This window comes from Antechinus flavipes, chromosome 5 (assembly GCF_016432865.1).
Source record: "Antechinus flavipes isolate AdamAnt ecotype Samford, QLD, Australia chromosome 5, AdamAnt_v2, whole genome shotgun sequence".
Lineage (NCBI taxonomy): Eukaryota > Metazoa > Chordata > Mammalia > Dasyuromorphia > Dasyuridae > Antechinus > Antechinus flavipes.
The window spans coordinates 235,198,091-235,213,403 of record NC_067402.1 but is presented as its reverse complement, the minus strand read 5'-3'; the positions used below and the strand labels follow the sequence as shown (position 1 = coordinate 235,213,403).

Genomic DNA, 15,313 nt, shown 5'->3' with positions numbered 1-15,313 from the left:
TCACCTGGCGATTATCTAAAGATAGTGGAGCTGCTCGCACTGGGCATTGCTCTTCTGGTGGGTTATAAAACCTGTCTGCTGGAGCCAGTGCATCTTTATCAAAGATTAAAAAATTAATGGTATAGAGAACTAAATTTAGAAGTTCTCTAGGGTTACCCATGGCTCCCCCTTTCTTTTGTTTTTGGAGGAGTGTCTTAATGTCCCTGTTTCTTCTTTCTACTATTGCTTGACCTTGAGGATTGAAGGGTATGCCAGTAGTGTGTAAAATCTTATACTGTGCACAAAAGTGTTCAAAATGTTTGGAGGTATATGCCGGTCCATTATCTGTTTTTATTTCTTGTGGCACACCCATAATTGCGAATGCTTGAATGAGGAATTCAGTGACCACTCGGGCTGTCTCTTTTGCTGCTGGTATGGCAAAAGTGAATCCTGAAAAGGTGTCTACCACAACGTGGATAAAAGACAGACGACCAAAAGATTTATAATGGGTCACATCCATTTGCCAGATTTCATTGGGTCTCAAACCACGAGGATTCTTCCCTGGAGGCAGTGTAGGAGCGTGGAAGGGAAGGCAAGCTGTACAGCTTTTTACTATGCTCCTAGCTTCTTCTTTTGTAATCCCAAACTGTAAACGCAAAGCTCGAGCAGCCTGATGGTATTTAGAATGGGATTCCTGGGCCTCCTGAAATAAAGGCGTACTGGCCAACATAGTTAAAAGGCTATCTGCCTTTGAATTTCCATCAAAAATAGGACCTGGAAGTCCACTATGTGAGTGGACATGCAGGATATAAATCTTTCCTGGATGCTTTCTCACTTGCTCTTGAAGTTCCTTAAAGAGCTGATATATATTAGAAGCTGCAAATTTTATTTGGGCTGTGGCAATTCTTTGTACCACACCTACTGAATAGGCTGAATCAGATATTATATTTATGTTGCCTGGGTAATAAGTGAGAGCTAGCATGATCGCATATAATTCATTCTGCTGAGTGGACTGAAAAGGAGTTCTGACTACTCTTTTTACGGTTAAATCATGAGAGTATACAGCACAAATATTTTGTTTGGCTGCGTCTGTAAAAATAGTTGGTCCTTCAAGAGGAACCTTAGAAACCTTCTCCTCAAAAATCCATTGCCAATTATGCAGTAGTCTGGTTATCTTTAATGGAGATCCATGTGCAAAATTTGGAGCCATGGCTAATAAAATTTGCCACTCTGGGATGGTTTCACAGCATACATTAATTTGTGCATTTGTATAGAAGGTGTATATCTTGTCAGGTCTTGTCCCAGATAATTGTACTGCTCGCTTAATGGCCTTTAAGAGAATCCTAGCCACAAGCACTGGGTAAGGCGTAAGGCTTTGTTCTGGTTGTGCTGGGAGGTTCACCCACTCTATCACACTGTCTCCTTGATGAAGGACTGCTGTGGGTGCTTCTTTTGTAGCAAAAACTGATATTTCCAAGGGTTTTTGAGTTACTCTTTCAACTACATTGGATAAAGCCAGTTCAACTTCTTTCAAGGCCTCTTGAGCTTCTTTTGTAAGCCGGCGTGGTGAATTTAAAGCAGTGTCTCCCCTTAAAATGTCATATAGGGGTTGCAATTGATTGGTAGTTAAACCTAATACTGGACGCATCCATTGGATATCTCCTATTAATTTTTGGAAATCATTTAAGGTGTTCAACCTCTCTGTTCTTAAAGACAGTTTTTGTAGTGTAAGTGCCTTAGGATATATTTCATATCCTAAATATTGAAAAGGAGCATGCCTTTGAATTTTTTCTGTAGAGATATGAAGTTTGTAGTATCTTAGTGTTTCTATGGTTTTTTGTAGACATGCTTCTAGCATTTGTTCCTCAGGTGCACATCCCAATATATCATCCATATAATGTAATAGCATAACTTTTGGAAATGCTTTTCTTATTGGAGCAAGAGCAGCAGCAACATACATTTGACACATAGTGGGGCTGTTCTTCATTCCCTGTGGCAAAACTGTCCATTCATATCTTTTATAAGGCTCAGCTAAGTTAACGCTGGGCACTGAAAAGGCAAATCTCTTCATATCCTCCTCATCCAGAGGAATGGAATAGAAACAATCCTTGATGTCTATAACCCAAAGAGGCCATTCTCTAGGAAGCTGAGTAGGAGATGGAAGTCCAGGCTGAAGAGTTCCCATAGTTTCCATCTGTTTGTTCACTTTTCTTAAATCAGTGAGCATCCTCCATTTTCCCGATTTCTTTTTTACAACGAACACTGGTGAATTCCAAGGACTTAGAGAAGGTTGTAAATGCCCTTGTTCAAGCTGCTCCTGTACTATATCTAATAAGGCCTGAATTTTATCGCCACTTAAGGGCCACTGTTCTATCCACACTGGTGTATCAGTTTTCCATTGGATAGGAACAGGTGAAAGTGTTGGCAGGCCTTCAACAGCAGCCCTGCTTAAAAAACCGAAGTACTCATTTTCAACCCCAATTGTTGTAAAACGTCTCTTCCCCACAGATTGATGGGGATTTTTTCAACTATAAAAGGAGTAAAAACTCCTGTTTTGCCTTCAAAAGTCCATCTCATAGGGGCAGCACTAACTTCAGCTGCTATTGATCCTCCTACTCCAGACATATAGATATCTGCTTTAATCTTTGGCCAGTGACTGGGCCAACTGGCACCTCTAATAACTGTACGATCCGCACCTGTGTCTACCAATCCTTCCAATGGTAGGCCATTTATATAGATAGTGAGCATAGGTCGGTCAGCCGTTACTGCTGCTGTCCAGTATATTCCTGGATTTTGTGGTCTGGAGTCAGAACCTGGGTGACTATCACGAGGCTGCTTATTAGGATTCTGTATGAGTAAACCTGATGCTACTATGTCTCCTGGGTGATGTCACACATTGTCTACCTGTATTAGTGACTGGGATATTATCTACACATTCCCCAGTTTCCCACATCAGTGTGTGGATGGACACTGTTTTGTACATACAAGGAGGTGAAATGGTCAAGCCTACTGTGCCTGGAGGTAGGGGATCCATAGGCTGGAGAGGAACAGATTTCACCTCTCCAGGGGATATCTCAGTTGTCCCAGCTGCATACAGCTCTATTCTCCCCAATTGTAATTCCCTTCTGCCATCAGGTTGCTTCCTGGCTGGTTGACTGTGTAATCCCCTTCTCCCATCATATGGCTTTCTGGCTGATTGGTCATGTCTGGGTACTGGACTTCTAGGCACTCTCTGGGTGCACCATTGGCTGCCATCATGCCCCAAGTGTTTTTTGCCTTGGGCCCTGGGGCTGGGCCCCTCATCCCGTTTCCCTGAATCTGTCTGCATTCTGAGGCCCAATGGAAGCCTCTGTTGCATTTTGGACATGGGGTTTGGGGTCTTGTTCTCCCACCTTGTTTTCCCATTCTATCTCTATACCAACATTGAGCTTTCAGATGTCCTACTTTTCCACACTGAAAGCATCTACGAGTCTCTTTGGAAGTCCCTTGCCAAGAGGGACTCTGTCTTCTCATGTTTGGATTTTGGGAAGTCTGCATCATAGCCTGGCTATAAAAGGCACTTGTGCCCACTGTGGCACAGCGTCTTATGAGCTCCTCTAAAGGAGCATCCTTGTGCAGTCCTAGTATAATTCTTCTGCAAACCTCATTAGCATTTTCCTTAGCAAGTTGCCTTATCAAAATGTCTGTTATTGCATTTTCTCCATTTGTTCTTATGATAGCTGTCTGCAAGCGTCCCACAAAGTCAGCAAAGGGTTCATTTGGCCCTTGTGTTATTTTTGTGAAGGCCCCCCCCCCCTGTCATCTTTATTGTGAAGAGAAGCCCACGCTTTGATAGCATTATCAGCAATTTGCTGATATGCTGCTACAGAATAACTAATTTGTGCTGCGACATCTGCATAAGGACCTGTACCTGTTAGTAGGTCACAGGTGATTGCAGTATGAACTCCACTTTGAATATTTTGTTGGGCTTGTATCCTACAGAGCTCACTATATTCAGAAAGCCACAAGTAGTTCTGTCCAGGTTCTAGGCATATTTTTGCTATAGATTTCCAGTCATTAGGGGTCAAGATTTCAAAAGACAAATTTTGTAATAGCATCTTAACATAAGCTGATGTAGCCCCATAAAGAGTGCAAGCTTTTTTCAGGTCTTTGAGGATTTCTATATCAAAAGGTGAGTATCTTCTACTTTCTTGACCTGAAGAATTAAACTGTTGAATTACAGGAAAAATGTGGTGTTGAAATTCTGATACATTTTTCCCTTCTTCTCTGGCCTTAATTAGTCCCTTTTGCAACCTACTCATAGGAGCAGCTGGATGCTGGGGGGGAGGTGCTGGATGCTGGGGGGGAGGTGCTGGATGCTGGGGGGGAGGTGCTAGATGCTGGGGGGGAGGTGCTGGTGCTGTCACTGCCCCCCCCCCCCACTACCCCTCCACCCTCCATCCCGGAGGGTGGAGTTGATGAAGGAGAGTCAATTACCTGCTCCTCAGGTGGGGCTGAGGCTGCCTCAGATTCACCCCACCCTTGAGCCTCACTTAAGTCTCCCTGCCCTGTGGGGATATGGCCATTAATCTGTTCTTTGTCTTCCTCCTTTATCTCAGGCTTCCCCCTTTGGCTATTCCTAGAGTTTTTTCCTTTTCTCCTAGAACAAGTACGGTATTTTAAGGCCATCTGTATCGTATTGTATAAAAAGAATACTTCAATGGAAACTGAACGAGGACCATTTTCATTGTAATATGCGGAAAGCTGTTGACCAACCAATGCCCAGTTTTTTAGAGAGATTTGCTCTTCCTCTAAGAACCAAGGGGAGGTGCGTTCTAATGTAGCCAGAAGTCTAGCTGCCTGTTCCCAAGTTACAAGTAGCCCTTGATCTTCTATCAGCTTAAGCAGGCTTTCTATAGCACCACTCCTGGGTGGGGCTGGGGGGTGGGGGAGTTGGGATGTGGGATGGAGAATCTTTACCTAAGATCTGTCCCATTTTCGCCAAAAAAGGTTGTACTCACTCAGTTCCTGGTCACTGGAGACTTCTTCAGTGAAAGTAGGGTCCTTGGTTCCCACGCTTGGGCGCCAAATGTTATGAGTTCAAATGTTGGAGTTCTTGTTCTTCTCAAGGCAAAGCCGGTTTAGAGGCTTGGAGCCCTTCGGATGTCTCCAAATCCAAAGGTTCTGTCCTTCAGCCTCTGCCTCTGCTTTCTTCTGCCTCCAACCAAGACAGAGATGGAAGGTCTCTCTTATCTCCTTCTGGGGAGCCCAGCCACCAACTTGCCGCGGAGAGAGGGCTTCTGGCGTAGCTCCACTGAACTCCGTCAAAGTGTTCTCTGCACCAGAGTCGTTCCTCTCGAGTCCAGCGCGATCAGCCAGCCAAGAGGAAAAAATGTATTCTGCCATAGATCCCTCATCGCTGGCCTTTTATCTGACTCTTCTGAGAGAATGGGATTATGGGTTTTCTCCCATAGTGCTCTCTGGCCCAATGAGCTTTAAGGGAGGTGTGGACTCCCTTGAAGTTAGAAAGTGTACTTTGTGAAGCTAGCATACTTGTGGACTCCAATGAGTAAAGGTGTGAACACAAGCCTTGTATTAATTAGTTCTACTTAGTACCTTGTTTCAGGTTCTGGCCAAAACATCTTCTTGTAAGATTAGATCAACTCTAATTACTTAGCAGTTAGTAAGGATTCCAACAAACCAGGGTGTAGAGAATGTAGAGTATGGATAGCTATTATTCAAAGAGCAGATCTTGTTGTTCCAAAAATATGCTTTATCATCCTTTCAAAGCTTGGGAGCAAAGATGGACCAATAAGATTTGCTGATGTTCATCTACAAATACATTCTGCATGTTTCTTAGTACTTTTAAAACAAACTCTTGACCTGGCAAGTGTACAGTTTTGGCTTTATCTGAGTGTGTAGTAACTTTCATCTCAAAAGGGATCCAGAATGTATAGATATCTTTAGCAAGAGTATTTCCCCTTTCTATAGGTAGCTTCTGAAATAAAATGGGAATTCTGTCAAGCTCTTCAGCAGCCTGTTGTTGAAATGTTTAAAAATTACTTTTTAAAATATTTTGAGGAACTTACTGGAAATCCCTGTGCTGATTTCTATGATCAGAAACCCTAGATAATGAATTATACAGTTAATATTTTTTGTTCCATTCATACTAGTGGTCTTTTTAAAGTTGCTTTGTTAGCAATACAAATTTTTCTATAAAATGAAATATGACTAAGTTGGCGTAAGTATAGAATAACATAAAAAGTCAACCTGAATACAGAGATTGTTGTATTGAAAAAAAGTTTTTTTGCTGTTAAAAAATACAATAAAACTGTCATGGTATCCTTAATTTTTTTTCTCTAAATCTTAATTGAAGTCTTTAAAGACCATAGTAGTGATTAAGTCAATGTACGTGCTAAATGAAAATTATCATCTACTAAACATTTGAGACAAATTAATTTTCCCTTATCTATGCCAATATTAAAATATGGAGTAGAAAAAAAGAATCAAAATGGATTTTTTTTTCCCCATAGCAATGACATTTCTTAAGCTGTTTTTAATGCTTTCCTACAAAACAGTGATTTCATAAACTAAATGATTTTTAAAAGTAGGTGCTGGATTACACATCTTTAAAAAAAATGTTATATAGTGAGGAAAAATCATTTTAGTAGTTGTGGGGAAAACTGATTGGAATGGGGACAGTCTGGAGACAGGAGACCAATTAGGCATTGCAAATGTTCCAAAGAGAGAAATGAAGAAGGCCTGATATAGGATGGTGTCTGCAAGACTTTCAAGAAGTATTAGATTTCCAATATAATCTCTTAATTTTTCTTCCCCTCCCACACCAAACCATCCCTTGTTTTAAAAAAAAAAAAATACCAAAAAAACTAAGTAAAAGAAATCAATTTGTCATCATTATGTGACAAAATATCCAACATTTCACATTCATATTTCCTCACCTCTCTAATGGAGGATGGAAAATATATTTTCTCAACTCTTTTCAAGGTTCAAGGTTTTTGCTTAGAATTAAACAGCATCCTTTTTCATTTTGGGTTTTTTTTTTTTTTTTTGGTATTTATATTATTCTTTATTGTTATCTTGGTTATATCTTGTTACTTCTATCTGAATCAAGTTAATATAAGTCTCCCCGTGTTTCAGATTGATAGTATACATTGTTTTCTATGGTCCAATGAATATTACATAATTATTAGGGAGAGTCAATCAAATTTCCTTTTTTAAAAATAGTATTTTATTTTTCTGAATACATGTGTAGAGGACCGCAGATATTGGGGAACTCTGAGAAAGGTATACTTGAAGATACTTACAACAGGGTGTTTACTCAGTGTGATTGAAGTATGGGGCAATGTACTTGGAACTATAATTGTCCTTTTTTTTACCCCCCTTGACATTTAGAGACAAAATTAAGGAAAAGATTTTAACTCAATAAGTCCAAGTACTTTTAAATATAAGATCTTGCTATTAGTGGAAAATATAAGTGAAGTTGGAGGATGGTGATTTAGGCCTACAATAAAGGATCTTGGATATTTGTCTTAAAGACAGAAGTATTCTTAAGGTATTGAGATTTAAGAAATTATACTTCTATGAAGGCAGCTCATGGTACCCCCGCCAAAATTTAATAAGACTATTTTGTAGCAAGGAACTGGAAAGTGGAATGTCCCTCAGTGGGGGAATGGCTAAATAAGTTATGGTATACAAATGTAATGGAATGTTATTGTTCTATAAGAAATGATGAACAGTCTGATTTTTTAAAAGCCTGGAAAGATTTACATGAATTGATGCAAACTAAAGTGAACAGAACCAAGTGAACATCATATACAGTAACAAGATTATATAATGATTATAGTGATGGACTTAATGCTTTTCAACAATGAGGTAATTCCAAGTAATTCCAGTAGACTTGTGATGGAAAGTGCCATGCTTATCTAGAGAGAGAACATGAAGACTGAATGTGGATCAAAACATAGTATTTCCACTTTGTTGTTGTCATTTGCTTGTTTTTCTTTCTTTTTTTTTTTTAATGGGTTTTTTCCTCTTTTTGATTGGATTTTTTTTTTGCTCAGCATGACAAATAAATATGTTTAGAAAAATTGCATATTTAACCTGTATCAGATTGCTTGCTGTCTTGGGAATGAGGGAAGAGGGAGAAAAATTTTGAACACAAGGTTTGATAAAGGTGAATGTTGAAAACTACCTTAGCCAGATATTTGGAAAAATAAAATACTATCAAAATAATAAAAATAAAATTTAATAGACCTTAGGTGACTTTCTGTCTTGTGCTATGCTATTTAATATTAATTTAATACATATTTGTTTTTCTACTAATAAAATGGTGTACTAAGAACCTTAGGAATTATCAGTTAAGTAAGAGCTATAGAAATCTTATATGTAAGGTTAGTGATAATCTCAAAAGAAAGAAAAAGTACTTGGGAAGAAACTTGATATTGGGAGAAAGTAAATAAATTGGTTGACTAAATCCTGAGAAGGATTCCTATGTAGGAAAATTGAGTAGGAAACGAGGGGAAAAAATTGTTTTTCTTTCAAGGATAATGATTTAGCTCACTTCCCCTTCATTCCTTGAGACTGCTCCTTTGGAACTGAGATGAGGGGGAAGGGCCGCAGTGGAAAAGGGCTTTTGTACCTGCTGCAGCAGCTGGGTTCCTTCTGCTGAAGAAAGCAATCTAATCTTTTAAAGGGGCAGGTTGATATTACAAGGTATTAATTGATTGAATATTTGTTTCTTTAGATACATAATGGTTTCCTTGTTTAAGGAATATGATCATAAATGCAATCTATAGTTTGAAAGGGTTATTTCAAAAAGGTTTAATTGATGTTTTTAAGAACTTTTCAGGTTCTTTTATGTGAAAATAGGAAGTTTTAATTAACTGTATTGATGTCAATTATTTAAAGGGACTCCAAAAATAACAGTTTTTGTCCTTTCAAAAGGATAAACTTTTGAAAATGTTTTTGTTATGGACAATATGTAGTTTGGGACTTTTCTGTGTATTGGGTATTCTAAAAGCAAAATGATTTGTATAATATTCAACTTATATCTTTTTGGATATGAAAAATGTGAACTTTCTGGGATAAATTTCTTACTGTTATTAATATAAGGTCATGGTAAATAACTGTTTGGGATTTATCTGAAACTTTGGTTAATGGGATTTGTTATTGGAGGTAAAATTTCTTGGGCTTATAATTAATGCTATTTGGGAGTTTTAAAGCTCCACAAAACCTTTGATGTGCTGAAGGTTGAGTTTTAACTGCTTATGTTATAGTTATGTCCTTGCATTTTTTCTTCCTGTGACTGATTTCTATAATCAGAGCAATGGTCAATAGAAACTGTTAATGCAATTCAATTATATTGTACCTTGCTGTTTCCAGTCTGGTTATATGTAATCATTATATTCCTAAATACTTGGACAAATAAGTATTTGGCCTGATCATCTATTTGTTACTGGATATTGTGTCTATGATATTCAAGTATTGTTTTTTGTTTTGCTTTGTTTTTTGTTTTTAAGTTTCTAAATAATGAGAGGATCAAGTTGCTGGCCAAGCTGCTGGCCAATCTATTTTGGTCTCTCTACATCTTGTGGACCAGTCTTTCAATCTCAGACTGTTCTAACTTTTATTTGTTAGATTTGGGTTTTTTGTTTTGTTTTTTGTTCTAGACTTTAGTCAAAATATAGATTATTGAATTGCTTTTGGGACATGGATAAGTCCATCTGAAGCTTTGGTAGCTGTCAGCACATCACACCACCCCCTTCATGGACTGAGAGTCTCCGCCTGAAGCAACCTAGATTGAGACCATCTCCCCTGATCCTTGTGTACTTTGGACTGATATGGGGGAGTGGGAAATTGGTTGATGAATTATTGCTAATATTTTAACTGTATTTAAGATTTGGGGTGGAATTGTTAGAATTGTGTAACTATTGCTGTTATGTTTGAGGGATTTTTAGGAAATCCCTTATTCTGTTGTAATTGCCCTGGTAGACTCAGTTCTGGGTTTTTTTTGTTTTTTTTTGTTTTTTTTTTTTTAGAAACAACCAGAAATCAAACACCTGTCTTGGGACTGGCAGTCTCTGATCTGTTTCTCCACTCCTGTAACCCCAGTTCCTTAATTAGTATTTCAGCATTTTCAAAGGGACCTTGCAGTTTGATATCAGCCCTCTAAAAGTTCGAGGTTTGCCTGCCTTGATGGTCTAACTGCATATACTCCTCAGAAGTCCTAGTAGCAGCACTGTCTGTTCCTCTGGGTGGGGCTAGGTGGAGCTATTCCAAGACTCACCCTTCTCCCCTGGAAAGGGTTGCCCCTCTGAATGGGCAGCACAACTGTCTTGAGACCTGCAGCTCTATGAGCAGGGTGAGTCTGCTCTATGAGCAAAGGCTGAGTTAAGTGCACAAATGACTGCAGACCACCTAATTCACAGTGAGCTGTCCATCTCAAACTGGATTCTCTGGCTGAGATGCTCTGGAACTGCAGAGGACTTGATATGCTAGCAGCAGGGAGCTTTGTATTGCTGATTAACTTTGGGGTTATCAGGGAGAGACTTGCCCTTGCCATAAGTCCTTGCATTTTTCTAGCTTTATTTTTATTTGTTTGCTTCACATTGAGTTGGTCAAAATTATGGTGCTGAGACCTCCCAGGTATCTGGGGGAAAATAATTCAGTAATTCAAAGATTCTGAAGAAAAGTGTGGAATGTTGTGCCTCAGTTTCCCTAAATTGTCCTGCCTCAGTTTTCCTATATGGTCATTTTTAGTTTTTTTCATTTTTGTATTTTTATGTCTGCCAAATGTCAATCTGTTCTGGGATAACTGTTTCCAAGACAAATGGTGGGAAATGATGAGAGGTCCTCATATGTTAAAAAGAAGAGGGATTTGAGTGTAATAGGGAAACTGAGGACCTCTCACTTGATAATTCCAAACCCAATTTCAAGGGTCTGTTAATCATTAAGACTCTGGGAAGAACAAAAGACTTGCTCTTCTAGCAGAAATAATTGATCTCTTGGACCTTAATTGCTTAGAGAAGAATCTAACTATTTAATAACCTGGAGATATTTTAAGAGGTCTGTAAACTGGTTAATCTCTGTTTGTTGAGGAAGCCTGAGGTGTAAACTAAATCTCCTTGATTAGTTTAATGAATTGCTTATCTCTAAACAGATCTCCTTGTTGTGGGGTATTATATGGTTTCTTATAAAATTATTAACTAAGGTAGATTGAACTTATAACTTAGATTAGTTTATCTGGGTAAATGAAATAGGGTAAACAGGTGTAAGCAGTTGCAAAACTGACCATCATAAAATTCAGGTCAAAATTTAATAAGTTCGTGTTACTTCCAAACATTATTCTTGTCATCATTACTATATAACTCATTTCAATCTCTGTAGAAATTAATCTCTCTAGATTGGTATGGAGTCCAGTTTGAAGAAGTTCACTTCTTGCAAGATTCTAAGAATAAATACTTATATTATTCACTTGAGTTACCTCTAAGTATTTGTAAATTGTATTTGCTGTACCACACAGGGTGGTTAAAATAGTATCAAATGATTTAAAGATGTAAGGCTTTGGAAGAGGCCATTACACTTATAAAAATAAAAGCTATTTCCCAAATGATAAATGGTCAAAGGATATAAATGGGCAATTTTCAGAAGAAATCAAAGCTATCTATGAGAAAAATGCTCTAAATCACTATTGCTTAGAGAAGTGCAAATTTAAAAAAACTCTAAGATCTCATCTATCAAAAATGACAAATGAGAGAGAAGATGAAGGAGGTACACTAAGGGAATGTCGGTGAAGTAATGAACTAGTTTAATTATTCTGGAGAACAATTTGGGATTATGCCCAAAAGACTATAAACTCTGCATATTCTTTGTCCCAGCAATATTGCTACTAGATCTGTATCCCAAAGAGATTCCCCCAAAAGGGAAAAAGACCTACATGTATGAAAATATTTATAGCAGCTCTTTTGGTAGTAGCAAAGAATTGAAGTGATGTTCATTGATTGGGGAATGGATTATTATAGCAAATTGTAGCATATGATTGTAAGAGAGTACATGAGTTTGTGTCTGTGTATGCTCATATACAAATATTTGTATGTATATATATGGAGTACTTTTGTGCTATAAAAAATGATGAGGGGGTGGTTTCAGGGGGAAAAAATGACAAACCTAAGATCTGTGTGAACTGATGCAAAATAAAGTGAGAAGAATCAGGAGTTCATTGTGCAAAATAACAGCAATGTTGTAATAATGATCAACTGAAAGACTTGGCTACTCTGAGCAAAACTATTATGATCCAAGACAATTCCAAAGGACTCAGGATGAAAAAATGCTATCCATTTCCAGAGAGAAGAGAACCAATGAACTCTGAATATTAAAGTATAATTTTCTTGCTTCATTTTTCTTATCTTTTAAAAAAATCATTGACGTGGAAATGTATTGCATGATTTTTATATCATTTATGTTAGTTGGTATATTACTTACCTCCTTGGGGAGGAGGGCATAAGAAGAGGGGAAAAAATTTGGAAATAAAAATCTAAAAAAAAGAAAAATCATTTGAATAGTCAAAGTAAAAAAATTCCTAATCCTTTTCCTTCACCATAATAAAACTGTTATTGAAAAAAAAAGCCCAAATAACTAGCATTTTCTATAATGAAGAAATACTAGAGGTTTTTCTAATAAGTATGAGAGTTTATCTACCTAAGAGCTTCTTACCTCGTGATCTACAAACCTACAAGGACTCTGTAGATTTTAGGGTCTCCTAAATCTTAATTTTCACCAAAATTTTTATAACAGATCTTTTTGTAATAGCAAAGAACTGGAAACTAAAGGGATATATCATTTGGGGAAAAGAGCAAATTTTGTAATATAAATTTAATACAATATTTTTGTGTTGCAAAAAAGAAGATATTTTCAGAAAAACCCAGAAAGATTTTAAAGAATTGATATAGAGTGAAATGAGCAGAACCAAAAGAACAATTTGTACTATAGTTTAATAACAAAATTGTAAAAATGAATTCAGTGAGTATTCAACCATAATTTCAGAGTACTGATAATCAGGAATGTTATTCACCTTCTGACAAAGCTTGATCTTGCTTTTTTTGTTACAAGGGTTTTGTTTTCCCTTTTTCCAGTTTTGGGGGTAGGAGATGAGGGAAAACTAATGCTTGATAAATGGGGGGCTTGAATTTGCATGAGAAAAAATTATTAATTCCGATTTCACAAGATTGAAAGGTTTCTGCACAAGTTAAATAAATGCAGTCAAAATCATAAGGGAAACAGTCTGGAAAAGATCTTCCTAGCATATTTCTCTGAAAAATGTCTAATATTAAAGATACATATGTGATATATGTATATATAAATAGAAGCATAAAAGAAGATAAGTCATACTTCAGTAGATAAGTATTTAAAGGATAAATAGGCAGTTCTCAAATGAAAATATATAACTCTTGAACATATTCTTAATCTATAAAAGGGATATAGACAATTACAAAAGATAAAATAAATTATTTTGGTTACATGAAATTGAAAGACTTACAAAAAAATTAATTCATTCATCATAAAGAGGGAAATAGTTGCCTGGGGAAAAAATGAAAACTATATACAAAATCTTTATATAAGATTTCTCAGATAAAGGTTTGATATCTTAAATAATAAATAATGTGACATACAAAACCAACAGTCATTCTTCAAAAGATAAGTAGTCAAAGGATGTGAATAAATAGTTCTTTAAAAAAGAATTTATAAACTTCTAACATGTAAAATGATGTTCTCAGTCACTACTACCAAGAAAAATGCAAATCAAAATACACTTAGGTTTTTCCTTTTTAACATCAAAAAATCATCAATTTAGCAAAGACGATAAAAGAAAATAACAGCAAATATTGAGGGATTGTGGGAGGGCAGGCATACTGGGACATTATTGTTGAAGCTAAAAATTGATTCAACCATTTTCTAAAAGAATATGAAACTGTCTAAATAAGTCACCAAAGATACCATATGTACAAAAATATTTATAACAATACTTGTTATCTAAGCCAAGAAATGGAAACAAAATAAGTGTTCATTGGTAGATATCTAAAAAGATGTGACATATGAATGTAATGGAATTTGTGTCATAAGAAATAAGGAATAGGATGGTTTTAGAGAAATATAGAAAAACTTATATGAAGTGATACACAGTGAAGTTAGCAAAATCAAGGGAGCGTTTCAAGTGATGACCATAGCAACAACATGAAAGAAAACAATTCTGAAAAACCTTTTTGGAACTCTTACCAAAGCAGTGCCAAATAATATATTTTTTGGGCAAGGAAATTAGAGTTGTGACTTGCCCAGAGTCACACAGATAATAAGTGTTTAACTGTCTGAGGCTGGATTTGAACTCAGATCTTCTTGACTTCTATCCACTATGCTATTTAGCTGCCCCTTCTTTCAGTAATAATTTCAAAAAACTGAGAATTAATTGTATCCAGCATTTCTTGGTTAAGATGTCTTGGGCTAGAGATACAGAATGAGGTGTGCATTTTCAGATATGGTGAATTTTTTTTTTTTTTTTGCTTTATCTGATTATGCATATTTCCTCTAAGGGAGTCCTACTTCAGGTGTTGTCGTGGACATGACATGGACAGAAAAGAAAAAGAAAAATATTATTCATTTAAATTAACTGCAAATTATTACTAAAATTTAGATGGTTGTATTGATATTTCATTTTATTTTAATAAAATAATACTTTTTTTAAAAAAAGAGTTGAGAAAGGAATAATGAAACAGACAGGCTCCTCTTGTAGTAGAGTCAAATCAACAAGCATCAGAAGGAACTAATATTTTGTTCAAAATGAACCTGAGTGGATTGGTGGGAAACAATTCTGATATAAAGATAAAAAGCATCAAACAGAACATAATTGCTTCTTTGTGTTGTTTTTATATCAAATACCACAACAAATGCCAAATGGATTCCTCACCTAAATATAAAAGATTATGTCATTAAAGGTTACAAATATGTATATATTGTGTATACATATAATATTGTAGAGCATTATAATAATGTATAACTAACTACATAGGCACTTAAATTAGTGAATGCATCCAACGGTCATGGAATATTGTATTTTCAATGTTAGATTTCTTTTTCTTACTGAAAATGGAAACACTGTTTTGTTTTAACTCGAAAATTCTTGGATGTGATTATTTCAGTCGCTGGGTTAGCCGGAGTGCCACAGCACAGCGTAGGAAAGATCGGCTACGACAGCATTCAGAACATGTTGGATTAGATAATGACTTGAAGGAGGTATGTAATTTACTTCCAAATTTTGCCTTAGTCTCAGAGTTAAAGTATTCAG

The 15,313-nt window shown here is 36.5% G+C and overlaps 1 protein-coding gene across 3 annotated transcripts in view; it reads left to right on the top strand.

The window, feature by feature from the left end:
• The window catches only part of DENND5B (DENN domain containing 5B), a 265,655-nt gene that overhangs the window by 169,471 nt on the left and 80,871 nt on the right, over positions 1–15,313 (top strand). For all 3 annotated transcript variants that reach the window (XM_051962773.1, XM_051962774.1, XM_051962775.1), the window contains one exon: positions 15,168–15,261. In XM_051962773.1, the coding sequence (XP_051818733.1) occupies positions 15,168–15,261 (94 nt within the window). The remainder of the gene's footprint in view (positions 1–15,167; positions 15,262–15,313) is intronic.